Source organism: Lepidochelys kempii, chromosome 5, assembly GCF_965140285.1.
Source record: "Lepidochelys kempii isolate rLepKem1 chromosome 5, rLepKem1.hap1, whole genome shotgun sequence".
Classification (NCBI taxonomy): Eukaryota; Metazoa; Chordata; order Testudines; family Cheloniidae; genus Lepidochelys; species Lepidochelys kempii.
This window is the reverse complement of record NC_136384.1, coordinates 45,322,164-45,343,800: the sequence shown is the minus strand read 5'-3', so window position 1 is coordinate 45,343,800 and position 21,637 is coordinate 45,322,164. Positions and strand designations below refer to the sequence as shown.

Below are 21,637 nucleotides of genomic sequence, written 5' to 3'. Positions count from 1 at the left end.
TCAAGTTGCAGTGGGGGAGGTTTAGATTGGATATTAGGAAAAACTTTTTCACTAAGAGGGTGGTGAAACACTGGAATGCGTTACCTAGGGAGGTGGTAGAATCTCCTTCCTTAGAGGTTTTTAAGGTCAGGCTTGACAAAGCCCTGGCTGGGATGATTTAACTGGGAATTGGTCCTGCTTTGAGCAGGGGGTTGGACTAGATGACCTTCTGGGGTCCCTTCCAACCCTGATATTCTATGATTCTATGATTCTATACAAATATAATCTCAGTATCAGTATTATGAGCTGGGTAAACTTTTCTGAAACCAGAGGATGTAACCACTGTCCTTCGTTTAAGATAGTTGTAGGAAACCATTAATCTCCTTTATGAAACAATTCACATCAAACAATTCACATGTCACCAGCCTAATTAAAGGCATGTGCAAGGCAAATGTGGGCAAAGGGGTTTCACTGGCTTCTGTTTTGTGAAGGTTTTCATGTCTCAGAGAGAAACTAGAAAAACCAGAGAAAATGAGAGAAAAGGCAGCAAGGAAGAACCAGAGACTGCTTGAATAAGCAATGGGAACATTGTGAAAAGCCCAGAAAGAGTTTTTGCACTGTGTGCTGGCTGAAGAGAGCTTGGCTAGAGCTGTGAGCAGAGAAACTGTCTCCTGCGGCTGATTCCTACAGTGTTCAAAGAAACAGGACTTTGATGCAGTCCTGTTTATTTGCTAACAGTGTACAAAGATACCTGACTCCATCATCAATTTCTCCTCCTAACAGAACCAATCCACAGGGCCCTAAATTTGGCTAACTAGTTGAGTCAAAAGGGATAAGAATCAGCATTTTAAACATTGACAATATTACAAAATAAACAATAAAAAGTTAACTGACCACACATCTTTACTGAAAAAATAAAGATATTTTAATGAATTAATTAAATCCAGTTAGAAAGTGCCTGTTCACATTACTGACTGTGGCCCGATCACCCCCACCCCACAAAGATTTCTTCTTCTAATTGTTCTGTTGGGAAATGGAGCTAACCCCCTTGCAAACAGGCTGAGCGACTACTGGGATGCCATGGCAATCCACATGGCGACTCTGTGACCCTGCAATAGTTATCCTCTCCATTCTGTTGCAGCAAGGCTCCATTGGAGCTGCACCACTAAAGATTACTGAGCTGGTGACTAACTGAGGAATCCTCCCACTCTAAGGGGTATCTCCACTGCATAGAAGGGGCTGCAGAAAGTTAATAAAACTTGGAGGATATTAGCTTTCATGAAGAATCTCTGAAGGACCAGTGGAGGCACAATGCATGTCTCTCCTGCCCCACACTCAACCTGCCCACTGCCCAGCTCCTCCATATATAGATGACTCCTGTATCAACTGAGTGCCTTCCACAGAATACAGGGCAAGGTGGGTGGGTGCTGTTGCAGAGGTGATTGACCCTTCTTTCTGTGCATGAGAGGTGTGATTCATGTGTGAAGGACCCTCACTTTGCACAGGTTATGGGTGCATGATAGGGCCTCGTAAGTGTAAAGGACTCACTGTCATTTACCAATTTCTGCAAAATTAGAGAATAACCAACGACACAGAAATAAAAAGGAAGTCTATTATACGACGGAACATGCTTTTGTCATTTATTTTGTCAAGTGTAGTTTAAACTAGGGCTGTCAATGATTAAAATAATTAATCGCACTGTTAATAATAGAATACTGTGTATTTAAATATTTTGGATGTTTTCTACATTTTAAAATATATTGATTTCAATTGCAACACAGAATACAAAGTGTACAGTGCTCACTTTATATTATTTTTATTACAAATATTTGCACTGTAAAAAAGAAAATAAATTGTTTTTTTCAATTCACCTAATACAAGTACTGTAATGCAATCTCTTTATCATGAAAGTTGAACTTACAAATGTAGAATTATGTACAAAAAAATAACTGCACTCCAAAAAAAAACAATGTAAAACTTTAGAGTCTACAAGTCTACTCTGTCCTACTTCTTGTTCAGCCAAACGCTCAGACAAACAAGTTTGTTTACATTTGCAGGAGATAATGCTGCCCGCTTCTTGTTTACAATGTCACCAGAGAGTGACAACAGGCATTCGCATGGCACTGTTGTAGCTGGCGTCGCAAGATATTTACGTGCCAGATGCGCTAAAGATTCAGAGGTCCCTTCATGCTTTAACCACCATTCCATAGGATGATGACGGGTTTTGCTCAATAACGATCCAAAGCAGTGAGGATCAATGCATGTGCATTTTCATCATCTGATTCAGATGCCACCAGCACAAGGTTGATTTCCTTTTTCGGGTGTTCGGGTTCTTTAGCTTCCGTATCGGAGTGTGGCTCTTTTAAGACTTCTGAAAGCATGCTCCACACCTCATCCCGCTCAGATTTTGGAAGGCACTTCAAATTCTTAAACCTTGGGTCAAGTGCTGTAGCTGTCTTTAGAAATCTCACATTGGTACCTTCTTTGTGTTTTGTTAAATCTGCAGTGAAAGTGTTCTTAAAATGAAGAACATTTGCTGTGTCCAAGACTGCTATAACGTGAGCTATATGGCAGAATGTGGGTAAAACAGAGCAGAAGACATACAATTCTTCCCTGAGGAGTTCAGTCACAAATTTAATTAACGCATTATGTTTTTAAGGAGTGTCATCAACAGGAAGCATGTCCTCTGGTGATAGTGATCGAAGCATGAAGGGGGATACAAATGTTTAGCATATTCGGCACATAAATACCTTGCAACACCAGCTACAAAAGGGCCTGTCCTCACTTTCAGGTGACATTGTAAACAAGAAGCAGACAGCATTACCTCCTATAAATATAAAAAAACTTGTTTGTCTGAGCAATTGGCTAAACAAGAAGAAGAAATGAGTGGACTCATAGATTCTAAAGTATTAAATTGTTTTATTTTTGAATGCAGTTATAGAACAAAAAAAACTCTACATTTCTAAGTTTCACTGTCATTATAAAGCTATTGCACTACAGTACTTGTATGAGGTGAATTGAAAAATACTATTTCTTTTATTTATCGTTTTTACAGTGCAAATATTTGTAATAAAAATAATAATATAAAGTGAGAACTGTACACTTTGTATTCTGTGTTGTAACTGAAATCAATATATTGGAAAATGTAGAAAAACATCCAAAAATATTTAATAAATGTCAATTGGTATTCTATTATTGTTTAATAGTGGATTAAAACTGTGATTCATCACCATTAATTTTTTAATCACAATTAATTTTTTTTAGTTAATGGCGTGAGTTAAGTATGATTAACTGACAGCCTTAGTTTAAACTATTTGTGCTTTAATACCTCCCGGTATATGAGTGCATGTACTACATTAGATCTAGTAATAGCAGAATTCACTCTGGCATTCTGATAACATCTTTAATCTTGCTGAAAAGTAGGGTAAGGCCACAGGGTTTTTTGTGAGAATTATCAAATTGGCAGATTAGCAAAGTGAGAGAGAATCACTGTGTTTGTTGCAGCGTCAAACATGAAGGAGGGAAAATGTTGGCTGGAGAAAATTATATAGTCACCAAAGCGAAGCACAGCTCTGAAATGGATACGATGAACTACAGCAATCTTCTCAATTACAGACAGCATTAAATCATTTAAATTAAAACCAGGAATGCCTAATTGTCAGATTGCTCATTCCTGAATGCTGTTTTAACTCAAATAGAAAGATGATACTGCAGTCTCTTTGCCTGCTTGGTTTCTCAGTTATAAGTGTTTTAATTTTGAAATCTGTTTTCTATTTAAGAGTTAGAAGGATTGTGGGGGAGCATCTACAGTACTCTGGAGTTAAATGCTAGAAAATGAATGTAGGATAGACATACAAATAGTAAACGACATTCAGATAAAGTGAGCCCTTGTGGTATGAGAGCTCCCTTTATACGCATGTGCGCACACACACGCACACACACACACAATGTATCCATTCTAAATCTCCCCATAGTTTTTTTAGCATGACTAATATTGATTTGAATTAACATTTTTGAAGTGTTTAATTCACCTGCCCAGTCTCCTCCTCCAATTTTTCATAGAGTTTGATGCTGTAGTAATGGATTTTCTTCAGATTTATTCCAGGATGAAAGTAAGTTGTTAACCCAGCCTTGAATAAGAAACAAAAAACAACATATGAGTATTTCTGGAAATGCATTGTTTTCTCTTCCCCTTTCTGGGCAGCTTTTTTTCCAGATGTTATTCAAAAGGAACTGTCAGGAAAAGCAACACATGGCTGTACAAAGAAAAGCAACACATGGCTGGAGCCAACAGTTCTTTTTATTTAATTAATTTATTTATAAAAAAATTGTTTCGTAGTTTACCAGCACTCTCCTTCCATGCACAGATGTTTTTCCAACTGTCTTCTCTCATCAGTCAAGTCACAATATTTCCGTGGTACTTGTTCTCTACTATAGTTTCATTCCTTGCTTAAACTATTCATTTTTCTACATAAATCTTTTGGATGAGACATAAAACTGAGTTCCCAACTAGCTGTGGTTTCTAAAACTCCTATAGTTCTTTCATATAGGCTACAGTACATGGGCCTTGCCAAAATATACTGCTGCTGGAGATGTGGGTCCCCCGGAGCCACACTGGCTCATATTTTGGGACAATCCCAAATCCTTTTGGTTAGAATAAGGCAAGAGGATTAATATAATAATGGATCCCTCCTGAAAAATTACTTCTCAGAACTGTGTTTTGGGATATATTCCATCATCTTAGAAACTTTCCAACTCACAGAAAGCTTGGTTCTGTAGAGCAGAGCTTGCAGCCAAATGACTTACACTGCTTACGTGGAAGAGCAGACTGCCTCCAGGAACAGAAGCTTGGCGCAAGAAGCTAGCTGACCTAGCAGCTAAAAAACAGCCAATGTTTAAGAGAAGAGGGACGTCAGACACATTTGATAAGATTTGATCTAACTTTTTAGAAACCTTTGATTAATGTCTGCTAGCTGGAAACTGAGATGTTGCTCTTCTTTCCTATCCCTACCACTTTTTGTCCTTTTTCTTGCTTCCCTTCCTTCACTTTTTTGTTCTTTTGTCTGTTCTCTTATTTTTGGAAGGAAAAAAATCAATAAAATATAAACAAATAATAAAAAAGATCATGGAGTTTTCAAGAGGAGGGATATAAACACTGGTATCCTGGCTGAATCCTAATACAGGTGATTACATCCTGTCTCCCTAAAAGTCCTCTTATAATTTTTTCAAGAATGCGGACAGTTTCACTTTACACTTTCCAAATAAGCACATACGTAAAACTACTTTTAGTTTTGACATTTTTCAGTTTGCCATCTCTAGTTACTTTGCATTGTATATTTTTCTTAAGCCTTTAAGTTTTCAAATCAATGGAACTCAAATGAATAAGGCTAGCAGGTTTGGTTTTATTTAAAAACATCTTTCTGTTTGTATTGAATTTAATTTTAATGTTATTCCTATAACAATTTATACTTTGCCATAAGAAGCATATATAGCATCACTAAGATCAAAAGTGGTAATAGTTCAACAATATCTTAGAAATGCTCTGTCCAGGGACTTTATTCTGCCCTTGCAGGGGGATAGATTCAATGACTTTGAAGGAACGGTAGTTTCCCAATTTTCATTACGAGGATTTTCTCTTTTTTGGTATTTTAAAACTTATACAACAGTATAAACCCTTATCCCCAAAAAGAGACCCGTGGAAAACAATCTAACCTATGAAAACCATCCACCTAAACATAAATATTACAGTGGTGGTTACTGTGAATTATTTTTGTTACTAAGGCTTGGATCCATAAGTATCTTCCATATTGTTCACAATCTGAAAGTCTTTGTTTTAATTGTTTTGAGCCGGAACCTACTGCAATTTTATTGCAGTTTTTGCAATGAATTTATGTCTTGATCACTTCTTAAAAATTAAGTCCTCAAGGTCTAATCTACTGTTTTGCTCAATAAAATGAAGAAATAAATAAATTATATCTTAACTCTTAAAACGCTCATTTTTCTCTAGCTATTTACATGTATTTCGCTTGCTCTCAATTCATATCATAATCTTTGTACTGTCTTCCTTTATTTGTACAAACATTGCCTGATCAGTCTTTTGTTCCTCCCCTGGATGTATTTAATAATCTTCTATATACAGTAAAATTCAGTTGTAGTGATCACTGTTGGTAATAATAATTTAGTTATATGGGCCACAAATTACTTTCTAAAACCATTTGCTAGTGGCTCTGATGTGTTCACCACACAATAATACCCATACCCATGGGCATTTAGTTACAAGGATCAAGTTGGAAGTAATATCTTTGACCTTTTTAAATGTAGGAAGGAATTTCACACTTTTTGGAGTGCTATTTGGCTGTAGATAAAGAATGTTATTGGTTTCAAGAGTGCTATTTAGAGCCAATTATAACCTGACCAACCTGCTTTAGGATTACAATTCCGAGAAGAGTTTGCTCTATCTTTGCCAGATGGAGATTGTTCCTTTATATATGTCTGATTTGAGAAGGTAACTGTCTTGCAGATCTAGATGTGGTGACCATTTGCATATAAAAATCAAAACAGATATTGTCAAAATCCATCCTTATAAAAATTACGGAAGAATCCTATTATATGTTTAGTTTCTTGTATTTTAGTTCTGTTCTATTCTGGATTTTATACTGCACCCATTATCACAGCAGCATTCTGATGAAAACTGGCATTATTTCTTTCATCACATATTCACACAATCTGTCCCCTTACAGATTTGACCAGAACTCCTTACTATGACTTTATTTTCTTTGTGCTGTGATCTATTAGGTATTCTGTAATAATTAAACAGCATACTACTTTGAATTTTGCATGGTAAGAATATTACATAAAGGGTTTTTTGGGATGATACATGGTAAGCACTGCTTTAGCAAACAACTGTTCAAATTAAAAACAAAGCGTCAGATTCTGTCTAGACTGACTTACTCCTTGTGCAGCCCTAATGACTTCGATGGGATTGCAGTGATTCAGGGCAGAATAGGGCTTGAAGAGATCTATGAACCTGTCAAAGGCTCAATTTTGCTCCCATTTCTACCCAGGCAACCACCACTTGTTTCAAAGGTGGTTAGATGGGTGTAAATATGAGCAGAATTTGGCCTGATAGTTGTGTCTCCTATTAATGTTAGAGTAAAATCCATGCTTTCTGTATTGTCTTTATTTAAATAAAATGAAAGTCAAGCAACTTTTTCACAGTACTGTGCGTAAAACAGCTAACACAATTTATATGAAATTTTGTAACACTGTTCCAGAGCTGAGAACTTGCAAGCTAAGTTTCAGCACTGAGAAACAACAGAAATACAATGGATTTAAACTGTGACCCTTAGTTCTAGCAATGCTGGCTGGACTATGAAAGAGAAAATCTGAAGCAGTATATTGTCTGAATTAAAATGTAAGCTCCTTGGGCTTACATAGCTCCATATATTGCTATATTGTCTGTAAAACTGTTATGAACATGTACCGCGCTAAATAAAATAAATAAATAAAAATATATTTTAAGTGCTGCCTAGTGTGGCATTACTACAGTCAAAACAGTTGTTATATGAGCCAGTATCTAGATGACATGAGCCATAACTACTGACAATAACTTTGATCCCTCTCTTTTTCAACTATGTCACTTTGAAGTTTTACATAATAGGCATTCCCTTTTGAACCTATATCACAACACGACGTTCTGAAGCAGACTATTTTATTGTCCTACTGTAATACCACCAAATTCTGTAGCAGCAAGAACTTTTGACTATATGACAATCACAATCTTCACAATATGACAAGAACTGCTGACTATATGACAATCACAATCTTCACAATATGACAATCATCCTGTTGTGGGAGCTTTTTCTTCCATTTTGTCTGCTCCCTTACTACAGAATTCTTCACCTTGAAACTCTACTACAACCCATCAAGACCAAAGTGCTGGCAAGTAGTGTAACTGTTGCACCTTTATTCATCATATACATTTTGACAAGTTTCCATGACCCTTTTTTCATTTATGTCCTGCCCTCCTGTCCCATTTTTGGACATGTACACTTTTGGCCCAGTAGCAATTTTGAAATTTTTAAGTATTTTTCTTTATTGGGTGCATTTGAACGATTTGTGAGTTTTTTCATGTGTTACAGTTGGAAGATATTCAGAAGAAAACAGGTTTTTTACACATTTTAAGTAAAGTTCAGTAGACAGAGAATAAGCCCTTTTAAAATAATTTACAAAATAAAGCAGATTTGAGAGAGAAAGGCCAACAGAAAGAAAGTTTTAAAATTGCAGAGAAAGGAAAAGAACAGAAATAATTTTAAAAGTGCAGGACAAAGAAACAAACAAAACTTGTTCTACTTGTAAACTGTAAAGAAAGCTTTAAAATTTGTATGGGTTTTACAATTAAAAAAAAATTTTTTTTAAAAGACAACAGCCATAGCTTTGTCATTGCATGAAGTTCACAGATAAGGCCATAGCCTCTAACATGGTAATCTGAAGAAACAGCTCCAAGCCCACTTCCTCGTCCTTTCCTGACTTTTCCCACCTTGATTTAAAACTGTCACGTTCTTTTGCTAAACACACAGTTTTTAATCTTATCAAATAAACTTTTAAAAGTTTACCATGAACTACAGACCAGAAGGATAAGAGAGCTGTTCTGGATTTCAAGGGAATAGTGATAACAGACACCTTTTTTGTGAAATAGTTTTGTAGGTAGCCATTCTTTGTTGGCTATCATGCTTTGGCATCAGCAAGCATTTGTCATACAGAAACTTTATGAGGCATTATTTTCCCCCATACAATGGACTATCAGAAACAATAAATAAAATAAAATTAACAAAAACATTTTGAGGGGCTACAGGCATGGAGATATTTTGTAGCAGCACCATCAAAGCAACAATTACATTGTTTTTGTTTTTGTTTATCATTACATTCAAAGGGCCGTAAAGAATTATTTTTATGTTTTCAGATAACACTTTACATTTTACTTTTATATAAGCTGTAACCCTAGATGTTTTACAGCATTAAATAGTGAGAAAATAGAGGTGTTATGACAACTAAAGCCCTATTGCAGAGTGCCTGGGGGAAATTAAAAGGCACAGCCAAAGTGGCAGAGGCCACAATTTAAGAAGGGTGCAGGGGCTACTTTGCGATGGCCCACATGAGCTACTGCCTATATTCCTAAACACACATGCACAAACACAAGGGGAACAGGACATCCATATGCCTTTTCTTGTTGACAAACTGTAACCTAACAACAGTATAATTCAATACTAAGGATGCAACCTACTTCCCTTTTCACAACCCCCTCACCGCAATATACTATGAAGTTTCTCCTCCACCTAAGAAGAGAGGCCAATGGTATTTTGAAGTATCAACCCTAGATTATTGGCTAAGAAAGTATTGCACAACCATTGCATAAAAGAGAATGAGCCATTTGAACAGATCTGTTGATTAAAGATGGAAGTGCCATTTTCACCCCTCAAGGAAATGAAGAGGCTGATTTTCAGATACTGCTAATTTATAATTATACACAAAAACTTATTCTACGAGAAAAGGAAACGGATTGCATGGACTTTAAAAAGTTGCATTGTTGATTATATGTAATCTCATAGTTCTGGTGGACTTGATGGTATTGATCACCCTTGGAAAAACAAATTTCACAACTGGGTGTACTTTTTTATTGGTAATTTGTGATTTGTTAACTGGAATAGTTTACAAAGTAAACATTCTTATGTCTGGAAAGAAAACTTTGAGCCTGTTCCATATGATGTGGTTTATTAGGGAAGGCAGTACGTTTGTAGCCCTAGGAGCTTCCACTTTTAGTTTGTTACCCATAGCCATTGAGAGGTATGATTAAAAGGAGGTCTTAAGATGCAAGTACAGGGTTTTTCCTACTTATTAGAACATGCTGGCTTATCTTGGTTTCTTTGGGTACCTTGCCAACCCTCCACTGGAATAATAACAATAACTCAGCAGACTGATCAACAATATTTGCTCTTCATTCCAAGAAACAGGTTGTATTTTGCATAAGTATCTTTATTACTGTTTTGGTGACAACCATCCTTTATGTGCATATTTAGACACTGGTAAAGTCCAGTAGTCGTAATGTCACTAAGCATAACAACTCAAAGAGATTGATAGTACTGTTTCGGACATTTGTGATTGTAGTCAGTGTATTCATTGTCTGATGGGCTCCATTGTTTATTCTGAAGGGTAGCCGTGTTGGAGTGCATCTGATGAAATGGGTTCTAGCCCACGAAAGCTTATGACCACAAGGACTCCTTGTTGTTTATAGTGCTGCTCATAGATGGAGAGTGCGCCATTTTATGCAAGGCTGATTGGTTCATTGCCTGGGCAGTCACTAATTCTGTGCTGCATCCCAGCATTTACACGATGGCTAGCAAGGAAATACAGAGGGTTTTCTTTTGCCTTGTTTATGGCTGTCTAGTGAATACCAGAGAGGCCAGATTTAGCCTGTTCAGCCCAAAGCAGATTACAGTCCAAGTAAGTCTATAGCTTTTTAGGATTTAATTAAAATTTTTTTTTCAATTTTCACACACTTAAATCATAGGAAAAAACATTAACCATTTTAAATTAGACTACCTATTTATCATATCACTTGTTTTGACTTGAGTTTTAAATTTTGTAAGAGAACTACCTCAGGAAAAATATAAAAGTAATACAAAGCTCAGGGTTCAATAGCCCGTGTCATCCTGTGCCCTTAAACAAAAATTCCTCCATGCTTAGGGAGACAGACCAATGGACTTTTGAAACATTAGTCCTAAACTATTGGCTAAAAGAGTATCACACAGTTGCAGCATAAAAAAGGATGAGCGGTTACAGACCTGTTGATTAAAGATGGAAGTGCCTAAAAGCCCCAGAACAAGCAGCTCATGAAGAGACATCATACAGGCGAGGTTATGGGAACTAAAGAAACAAGTATACTGTTGACACATAAGAATTTGAGACGTGTCTTGGGAGCAGGGCAACAGAGATTGCTGCTGTTGAATGTAATCACAAGGACAATGCGGAGGAGAAACACAAGGCCAAATCGTTGACCCAAGTTTTGTTTGAGACTCTGGACCCAGACTACAAGACAAACAATTCAAATGGAGGGTTGTACAAAGATGAGTCACAGGTACATTGTATGTAAAATATTTAGAAACTTGGAGGAGACCTGACAACGGTGGCTCAATTGGCTAGAGCAGGGGTTGGCAACCTTTCAAAGAAGAGCCTTTTTTTGTGTGCGTCTTTGATCAAAATATTTCGAGAGCTGCATCACATGTGAAGCTACTTGTAGAGTTAGAATTTATCAACTAATAATAATTGAACATATTAAAGTTATTACTACTCACCAATACTTTTAATGCAACTTCTGTTGTTGCACATCTTTAGAGAGTTGCTCAGTGTTTTGTGAATATGCTGTGATTTTCATTTTCAAGCAGGACTCAAGACAAACATCTTGCAGTTGGCTCCTCAGTTTGTTTTTGACAAAATTCAAGTGGGAAAACACTTGTTCACAGAAGTACGTTGAACCGAACACTGAGAGAAGCCCTTCAGCTGACTGTATGTATCCGGTAGACAATTCCAAACGTTGAATATAATCTGGTCTTGTTGTTTAAGGTCGCCCATTTCAGACCATTTGTGTTGTAGCCCCAGGGAGGATTTCTGCCTTTCTAGATTTTCAAGTTCAGTGACAAGATCTTTCAATTTTAATTCCATAAATCCCTGTCTTGCAAGTCTGCTAATTCAAGTTCAAATTGCATTCTATCGATTCCTGCATATGCTGAAAAATTTGGTGCAGAAGTGTCAGCTTCAAGCGGTTTCAACAGAAATGACAAAGTGGCCTTTTCCCTTCTGAACTCGTGAAATCAGTCAGCAAATGCAGCTTGCATTTTGATGACTGTTTCCGCAAGGAACCTAACATCAATGTGATAGTCATTTGTTTGTTTGTATTGCTTCAGTGTTGGGACATGCACTAACATGCCCATCTCAATGTCCCTAACAAACAAAGACAGCTTTCGTTCAAATGAAAGAACTTCTTCCAAAAGCAAAATTGCAGTATTTCCTTTTCCCTCTAGCTTCCGATTCAACACGTTTAAATGAGAAGTTAAATCCACCATGAAATTGAATTTCTGCAACCAGTGAGGATCCGTTAGCGCTGCATATTTAAGGCCCTTTTCTTGGAGGAACACCCTAATTCCCTCAAGACATGATGCAAACCTCACCAGGACTGCACCTCTGGAAAGCCATTTTACCTTGTTATAGAAGAGAATATCAGAATATTGGCTGTTGACTTCTCGAGGACGCTCACAAAACTGCCGATGATTGAGAGCGCTTGCCATTATTTTGTTAACAAGCTGCATGACCATGACCATTTCCATTACTTTTGAGATTTCCTCTGGAAACGATTGTGCACACATAATCCTGGTGGATTATGCAACAAAATGAAATTACATTGTGCTCCATACTTTTTCAAAGAAAAGAAAAGAAACCATTGTGTGCCCCCTTCATGCTCGGTGCTCCATCTGAAGCAACAGAAATTATTCTGTTGATGTCAATATCTTTTTGTTTCAGACTTTCAGTGACAGCAGATGCAATATCTTCACCCCGAGTTTGTTCTTTGAGTGGCAACAACGCAATCAACTCTTCTTGAGGACCTTGATCATTAACGTATCTGCCGAGTAAGGCAACCTGAGAAATGTCATCCACAATGCATGTCTCATTGCAGACAATAGAAAAACCTGGTGCTGATCTAATGTCACTAACCTGCTGGCTGGTTACGTTTCTGGCCATCTTAATAGTTCTGTCCTTTACTATCTTGCAGATAATGGCATTTCTCTAATTTTCTTAACTATTTCATCTTTGTTTTTAAAATTGCCGAAGAGGTCCTCAGATGTTTTAATGAAACATTCTTTCAAATATTCTCCATCTGTGAATGGCTTCCCTCATTTGACGATTTCTTGAGCTGCTACGAAACAAGCAGTAGTGGTTCCACCTGGCACCTTCATCCATTTAGCAAACGTAAATCTTGTTTGCTCTGCATTGTGTTGGAGCTCCTCTACTGCTTTTTTCCTCACATCACCAGCTGGATAGGTTATTTTGTTAGCCTCTAAAGTGCCACAAGTACTCCTTTTCTTTTTGCGAATACAGACTAACACGGCTGCTACTCTGAAAGGTTTAAAAATGTTTCTTTTCAAAATGTCTTTCTAGGTTTGATTTCTTATTGTTGGATAATTTCTCGTTGCAAATGAGGGACAATGGGAGTCCGGCTGAACTCACGATAAAAGCGTAACACTCAGTCCAATCATTTTTAAATTCTCAATGTTCATCTTCTATCTTTCTCTTTGCGGTTGTCATTTTATTGATTGAAGGTATTTATCGGATCTGTTTTATTTCTGACTTTAGACTTTTTCAAACTGTTGGAGGTTGGAACATACTAGTAAAGACAGACCACATCCACTTCCTTTTAACGAGAAATTCCAGGAGTTTTATTGGTAGACAACAGTTGCCTTGTTAATGAGCCATTTGAATTTGAATATAAACAGGAGGGGGCTCCGGGCTGGGGCAAGGGATTAGGGTGTAGGAGAGGATGCAGGGTCTGGGAGGGAGTTTGGGTGCAGGAGGGGGTTCTGACCTGGGTCAGGGGGTTGGGGTGCAGGAGGGGGTACAAGGTGCAGGCCCTGGCCAGGAGGTCCTTACCACAGGTGACTCCTGGAGGGCGGTGCAGAGGGCTCAGGCAGGCTGCCTGCCTGTGCTGGCCCCACGCAGATCCCAGAAGCAGTGGGCTGCTGACAGGTCTCTGCGTGCCCCTGGCAGGGAGGGAGGCGGCTCTGCATGCTGCCCCCACCCCCAGCACTGTCCTCAGAGCTCCCATTGGGGTTGGATCACAGAAACCCCCTTGAGGCTGCCAACTGATGTGCCAAGACTACTTCTGCCCCTGCTTTCTCTGCCAGCTTGGGACTCCAGCACCCTGTCTTGCGGAGCCAGACACGCCAGTCTACTCCAACACAGACCCAGGGTCTGAACCACATACCCCAAAGCTGCAGACTTAACTGAAAGCAACTTAAGAAGTGTTCCTCTCTTTAACACTCAGATGCCCAACTCCCAGTGGGGTCCAAACCCCAAATAAATCCGTTTTACCTCATATAAAGCTTATACAGGGTAAACTCATAAATTATTCGCCCTCTATATCACTGATAGAGAGATATGCACAGCTGTTTGCTCCCGCCCCCAGGTATTAATACATCCTCTTGGGTAATTAATAAGTAAAAAGTGATTTTATTAAATACAGAAAGTAGGATTTAAGTGGTTCCAAGTAGTAACAGATAGAACAACGTGAATTACTAAGCAAAATAAAATAGAACACGCAAGTCTATGTCTAAGAAAACTGAATACAGATAAAAACCTCACCCAGTAAGCTTCCTTTTACAGACTAGTCTCCTTCTAGTCTGGGTCCAGCAATCACTCACACTCCCTGTAGTTACTGTCCTTTGTTCCAGTTTTTTTCAGGTATCCCTGGGGGTGGAGAAGCTATCTCTTGAGTCAGCTGAAGACCAAATGGAGGGGTCTCCCACAGGCTTAAATAGACTCTCTCTTGTGGGTGGAGACCCCCTCCTCTCTCCTATGCAAAGTCCAGCTCCAAGATGGAGTTTTGGAGTCACATGGGCAAGTCACATGTCCATGCATGACTCAGAACTTACAGGTAGCAGCCATGGTTCACATGCTTCCTTAAACGTCCTCAGGTAGACTTCTTATGTGGATTGGAGCCTTACAAGATTCATTGTCCTTTAAGTGTTTCTTGATTGGGCACCTAATTTGCACATTCCTTTCTCAAGAAGCTGACCAAATGCTCTACTAAGGCTACTTAGAAATCAAGCCAGTACATAGCCAATATTCATAACTTCGAATACAACAATGATACATGCATACAAATGGGATTAATAGATTCAGTAGATCATAACCTTTACAGAGATATGTGACATGGCAGATGCAGCATAAAACATATTCCAGTTATGTCATATATACTCATAAGCCTATTTCCATAAAACATTATGGGGGGCACCGTCACACCCTCCCAGTGGCAATTTGGGAATATCAGCCAACCTAGGCTCCACAGACCAGGGTTCTACTGCCACGGAGCCTTACACCAATATTCTGCAATGGGTAGCAGGTCCTGAGGTAATATATGTAATTAATGTACTCCCCTTTCCCTGCACTTCAGCAGAGAAGTAGGCTAAAGTATAGGCCAGAGCTCAGTCCTCTCATGATTTCTTTTTATAAAAATATTATAAAAAGTTAAATCACGGAGAGAGGCCTAGTAACAGACTCACATCTTGCTTGCTGCTGGCCCCTAGTGGTCAGTCATGGCATTGTAGACACTCCATTTTAGTCCCTCCCTCTCTGGGACTAGCAATAAATTCAACATAGGCTTCATATTAGAGAACACCCCTTTATTCAATAAAGAGTCCACCAAGCAAGAAAAGAAACCCCTTCACTTAGGGCTCTGGTCCCACTCTCGTTTCCCGAGTTGACACTTTATTCTAAACAGTCTCTGAAACTTCCTTTAAAGTGAGGAACTCCCAGCTCTCTGTCAGGAGCTGTGATACAGCAGTCTTTTCATCAGCATTATGCAAAGAACCCCCACCCCACCCTCCTCCCTGAAGCTGGTACTCAGCTTTCACCAGTCTTCTATTATTCTTATACAAAGAAACCCCCCAGTTCTCCTCCCTGGAGCTAGGTTGAGAGGAACAGCCTTTACTCTCTACAGGGAGACCACCATTCTCAACTGATTCTCCTCCTTGGGAAAACCCTCATTGAGATCAAATAAGCTTTCCATGAAGCTAGGTACTCATTTAACAATTAAGATTTTGCACTGTGGCACCAAAAGTGTATGTGTGTCAGCTGGACTCCTCAGAGCTAGTTCTTCAACCATTTCCTCAGAATCAATTCAGCAACAACAGTCCGAAGAGCCCCATGGCCAGCAGTAATTGCAGTCCTGGTGTCCATAGTTGGTCATCTCCTCCGCTTTCAACAAGATAGAGAGTCTGGATCCAATGTGGCAGAGGCTCTGGGACCCAGCTCTCACAATAGACACATCTTAGTCCTGTACTGTTCATCCACTGAGTCCACAGAGCAGTCTCCAAATCCTCTTATTTATAACCTTTCCCTAGTGAGCTCTGACTGACTCAGCTTTCAGACACTGATTTGTATGGAATCTGTTAGACTTCTAGCCCTTAATGGAAACCCTCTGCATAGCTTCAGAGACCGCTTACTGAGCATGCCCAGTAACTACCACACATCCCACCCTGAGATACCTCTGGGCCCTTCTCTAAGGGCTTGTCTACACTTGAAATGATACAGCCCCTCCCTGAGAGGCAGTATCTAGGTCGATGAAAGCAGTCTTCTGTCGGCTTAGCACTGTCTACACAGGGGGTAAGGTTGGCTTAACTATGCCCCTCAGGGATTTTTCACACCTCCTGAGTGACACAGTTAAGCCTACTTAATTTTCTAATACAGACCAGGCCTCTGTGTCCTGCTTTGTTCTCTGCACATATACAGATACCAGAGACAGAGGATTCAAGAAGAAATCCATGTCACCTCCTCACTGCTTCTCTCCCCTCCCTAGGCTAAAAAAAAAAAATGTACAATAAAGTATTGCTACAGTACAAGCATATGTGTTATATTACCACTTGACAGAGGGCCAATGCTGGTGTCAGAATGGGACATTAGGTTTGGAAGGAAGGACAACAATATTTTTGTTCAACTTAAGAAAAAAAGCTGTTCTTCTAATTTATAGTGCTCTCTTGCATTGCTGTTTTAAGTATAACAAATCTCCTTTAGAAGTAAAAATTAAAGTTTAAAAACCCAAACTATAGCCACATTTCTATAATAAATTTTAACAATTATTTTCACTTCTGTGGCATCATCCCTCCAAGAATCTCATAAGAATATGCTGGATCAAACCAATGGTCCATCTAGCCCAGTATCCTGTCTTCTGACAGTGACCGGTACTGGATGCTTCAGAGCAAATAAATGGAATAGGGCAATTATGGAGCAATCCATCCCCTGCTGTCTAGTCCCAGCTTCTGGCAGTAAGAGACTTTGGGACACCCAGAGCAAGGAGTAACATCCATGACCATCTTGACTAATAGCTGTTGATAGACCTATCCTCCATGAACTTATCTAATTCTTTTTTGAATCCAGTTATACTTTCGGCTATAACATCCCTTGTCAATGAGTTCCACAAGTGGACTGTTCACTGAGTGAAGAAGTACTTTCTTATGTTTGTTTTAAATCTGCTGCCTATTAATTTCATTGGGTGATTCCCGGTTCTTGTGAGACAAGGTGGGCGAGGTAATATCTTTTATTGGTTCTTGTGTTATGTGAAGTGGTAAATAACTCTTCCTTAGTCACTTTCACCACTCCACTCACGATTTAATAGACTTTGATAATTTCCCCACTTAGTCATCTTTTTTCTAAACTGAACAGTCCCAGTCTTTTTAATCCAGGGACTGCATATGCAAGCTGCTCCATACCCCAATATATTTTGTTTTCCTTCTCTGTACTTTTTCCAAGTCTAATACATCGTTTTTGAAATGGGGCAACCAGAACTGCATGCAGTATTCAAGGTGTGGGCATATCCTGGATTTAAAACACTTTACCAACACTTATCCTACTTTACAGATAGGGAGCATGGGTAGTTTAAGGGTACGTCTACACTGCAATCACAGGATGCAATCACAGTCAACATACTCAAGAAAGCTTTAATCTAGCTATCTTGGGATCCAGAACAGTAAAGCCATGCCAGTACGAGCTTCAGCGCAGGCTGTAAAAATCCTCCCAGAACCCTCAGTTATTTCTCGCTGGGCTAGCCCACACAGAAGCTCACGCTACCAGAGCTGCACTGTTGCACTGCCCATCTAGCTTAATTAAAGGTAGCTCAAGTGTCTTGGCTCAAACTGCAATCACAGAAGTGACTGCAGTCTAGATATACCCTAATTGGCTCTTCAAAGGTCAGATAGTGAGTCTACCATAGATCTAGGAACAGAATCCAGTGCTATCCTTTGTATCTAGATAAATAATAGAGAAACTGATTTTCTGGAAGGCCATGAGGTGGGGGAAATAAAATCTTTGCTCTACTGTCAGGTTTTACAAGTCATCTGAAATCTCTTTTCGTATTTGAGATCTTAGTGATTAACAAGAGTTTTCTTACTGCATGCCAAGTAGATCCAGCCGTCAGTTCAGATTTTTCGAGCAGAATGACATCCTTCATGCCAGCCTTGGCCAGGTGGTAAGCAAGACTTACACCAATGCAACCACCTCCAATAATCACTGTCTCTGCTGTATCTTTCCATTTAGTTCCCAAGAAAGAAGATGGCTTTTCTTCCCTGGAAAAAGAAAGTCACAAACAGGACACAAAATTGATCTTTCATCTTCTCATCTAAGCTAGTAGTTAAAAGTTACCTTTAAAAATTGACCTTTATCTAGTCTCGTCTCCTGTATCTCACATGCCATTTAATTTCACCCAGTCACCCCTGTGTTGAGCCCAGTAAATTGGTTTAGACTAAGCATTGCAGTCCTCAGGAGACTAAACAGTTGTATGACACAGGCAGAGAACAGAAGAGACTGAGGTGTTACCAATGCCCAGTGCCCTTGCAATGGCAGGTAACTGATTAGGTTCGATATGCCAGATGATACCAGCTGGTAATCCATGCTCTATGATGCAGAGAAAGGTGAAAGAACCCTAAGGTCCCTGCCAATCTGAACTGGGGAAAAAATTCTTCCTGAATCCAGATCTGGAGATCAGTAAGACCCCGAGCATTTGAGCAAGACCACCAGCTAGGCATCTAAGGCAGAGGACCCTCTATACCAGTGGTGGGCAACCTGCAGCCCGCATGCGGCCAGACTGGGTAATTTGCTGGCAGGCTGCAAGACAGTTTGTTTACAATGACTGTCCTCAGGCACGGCCGCCTGCAGCTCCCAGTGGCTGCGATTTGCCGTACCCGGCCAATGGGAGCTGTGGGAAACAGCAACCAGCAAGTCCGTGCGGCCTGCGCCGCTTCCCACAGCTCCCATTGGCCTGGAACGGCAAACCGTGGCCACTGGGAGCTGCAGGCAGCCGTGCCTGCGGATGGTCAATGTAAACAAACTGACTCATGGTCCACCAGCGGATTACCCTGATGGGCAGTGGGGCGACCACAGGTTGCTCACCACTGCTCTTTACCATCTCATAACACTAGATGATCTGGTGGTCCTTTCTGGCCTCACACTCTATGTCTGTATGACACTGGTTCACTCTGTCCAGTGCCCCATCTACAACAGTGGCCACCCTCTGATGTTTCAGAGGAAGGCAAAAAACAAAACAAAACAAAAAACCCAGCTTCTGGATCATTTTTGTGGCCCTCCTTTGAACTTTCTTTAGTATTTCTACATCTTTCTTGAAATGCAGACATTAATACTGGGCACAGTATTAGTAACAGCGTTACCAAAGCTGTGTACAAAAGCAAAATCACTTCCCTACTTCTACCTGATATTCACCTTTTGTAGCTCATGAAAGCTTATGCTCAAATAAATTTGTTTAGTCTCTAAGGTGCCACAAGTACTTTTCTTTTTGCAGATACAGACTAACACGGCTGCTACTCTGAAACTTGTCACCTTTTTATGTATCCTAGGATTGCATTAGACCTTTTACCACAGCTTTGAAATGAGAGCTCATGTTGAGGTGGTTACCTATGATGACCCCTAAATCCTGTTCTGAGTCATTGCTTTCCAAAACCAAGTATCCCTGTAGGTATAACCTGAATTCTTTGTTCCCAGATGTATTACCTTTAATTCAGCTTTGTTAAATCCATTTTGTTGGATTGTGACCATCTAACCAAGTAATTCAAAGTACTCTGTAACAGTAGCCTGTCCTCCTTGTTATTTATTACCCCACCAATCTGCAAACTGTATCAGCAAAGATATATATATCATGGTCTACTCTAAATCATCGGTAAAAATATTCAATAATGTTGAATCAAGAATCAGTTCCTGGTGGACCCCTCTAGAAACATCTCTCCATTAACTAAACACGGGTCTCCCTCCCCAGTGGCCAGTCTCCTTAGTGGAGGGAGCCGGGTCCGCCCTGCACAGACCGGGAGGGGGTGAGAGCTGTTAGTGAGATCGTTTTTGTCCATCTAAGGTGTACCCTGATGGTTCCACTTAATGCAGTTTTAAAAATCAGAATGTCATTTGGTACTAAACCAAATGCCACAGAGAAATCCAGGTACACTAAATCAACATATTTCAGAGTGGCAGCCGTGTTAGTCTGCATTCGCAAAAAGAAAAGGAGGACTTGTGGCACCTTAGAGACTAACCAATTTATTATTTATTCATCCGATGAAGTGAGCTGTAGCTCACGAAAGCTCATGCTCAAATAAATTGGTTAGTCTCTAAGGTGCCACAAGTACTCCTTTTCTTTTTGTAAATCAACATAGTTGCTGTAATCTTGTTCTTTTAAAAAAGGTAGCTCTTGACAAGACCTACCTTCCATAAAAAAACATGCTAAACTGGCATTAATTATATTTTTAGCCTCTAATTCTAGAGTCCCAGATTAACCAGTCCATTATTTTGCCGACGATTGATCTCAGGCTAAAATGGTCTGTTATTCCCTTTCTAAGCATTGGAAATGCCCTAGCATTCCACCAATCCTTTGGAATTTCCTTAGGTTTCTAAGATTTGTTAAAAACTAAAAGTAAGTGGCTCAGAGAGCTCCTTGGTTAGCTCCTTTAAGACTCTGGGGTGTAAGTTATGCAGCGCTGCCAGGAATAGGTTTAATTTTAGCACTAGCTGCTAATATGGATTCCCCTCTTCACCTGTAATGAAGCCAAAACTGTCCGACGCCTTTTCACTAGTATTTTAAAGGCTTCCTCGCTGTCAAACCCCGCAGACTAGTGTGATTCGAGGGTGCCTCTTTTCTGACAACTGCAGCACTTAACTTGCTGTTCAGCTGTTAAAACCATGAAGGGAATGGCTCGGGCAGAGTTTAGGGATAGGGAAGACCTATATTCGGTCAGCTCGCCCGCCCTCGCCTCTGTCACTCGGGGTCATACAACAACTGCGGGGGGAATAGCGCCTGTGCACAGGGAAGCCCTCGCCTCGCGAAGTACTTCCATCCGCACCAACATTTTCCCTGCAGAAAAACCCGAGGAGAGCGCGCGTCGCGAACCACCCGCACCACAGGCTGTAGCCTGCAGGCAGGACTCACCGCCCCGCAGTGCAGGAGCCGCTGCTAAGGGGGCGCGCCCAGCGGGGTAAGGCGAGCTCTCGACCTCGCAGCTGGGGTGGGAGCAGCCTCCGGGCTCCTCGCAGCATGGCGCGTGTCGGACCCTCGCAGGCGCTGGGCTGGGCTGGCTCACTCGGCAGGGATGGAAACGGTCTCCCGCCCCAGGGGCCAGTCTCCTTAGTGGAGGGAGCCGGGTCCGCCCCGCACCGAGCGGGAGGGGGTGAGAGCTGCCTTGCGGCGGGGCGGCACAGAGCTACCCCCCAGCGAAGAACGTCCCTGCTGCCTTCCCTGTCGGCGAGTGTGAAGTTACATCACGTCGGAGGGGGAAAGGGGCCAAAGCGCCGCGCGCCCGGGGCTCACACGGCATTGGCAGCCCCGCGGTGGGGCTAGGGTGGG

General features: G+C 40.4%; 1 protein-coding gene and 1 pseudogene across 4 annotated transcripts in view; one reads left to right on the top strand and one right to left on the bottom strand.

The window, feature by feature from the left end:
* DMGDH (dimethylglycine dehydrogenase) overlaps positions 1 to 21,637 on the bottom strand; it is a 75,562-nt gene that overhangs the window by 52,589 nt on the left and 1,336 nt on the right. The window contains exons 1-3 of one of the 4 annotated variants that reach the window (XM_073344136.2): positions 21,224 to 21,629; positions 18,191 to 18,365; positions 4,011 to 4,109 (exon numbers count right to left, since the gene is read on the bottom strand). In XM_073344136.2, coding sequence (XP_073200237.1) covers positions 4,011 to 4,109; positions 18,191 to 18,365; positions 21,224 to 21,330 — 381 coding nt within the window. In that variant the 5' untranslated portion in view covers positions 21,331 to 21,629. Of the gene's footprint in view, positions 1 to 4,010; positions 4,110 to 6,398; positions 6,468 to 18,190; positions 18,366 to 20,831; positions 21,025 to 21,223; positions 21,630 to 21,637 lie in introns of those variants that run through there. The other 3 variants (XM_073344138.2, XM_073344137.2, XM_073344139.2) reach the window with 3 other exon arrangements.
* LOC140911707 (sphingosine 1-phosphate receptor 3-like) lies at positions 6,850 to 11,672 on the top strand (annotated as a pseudogene).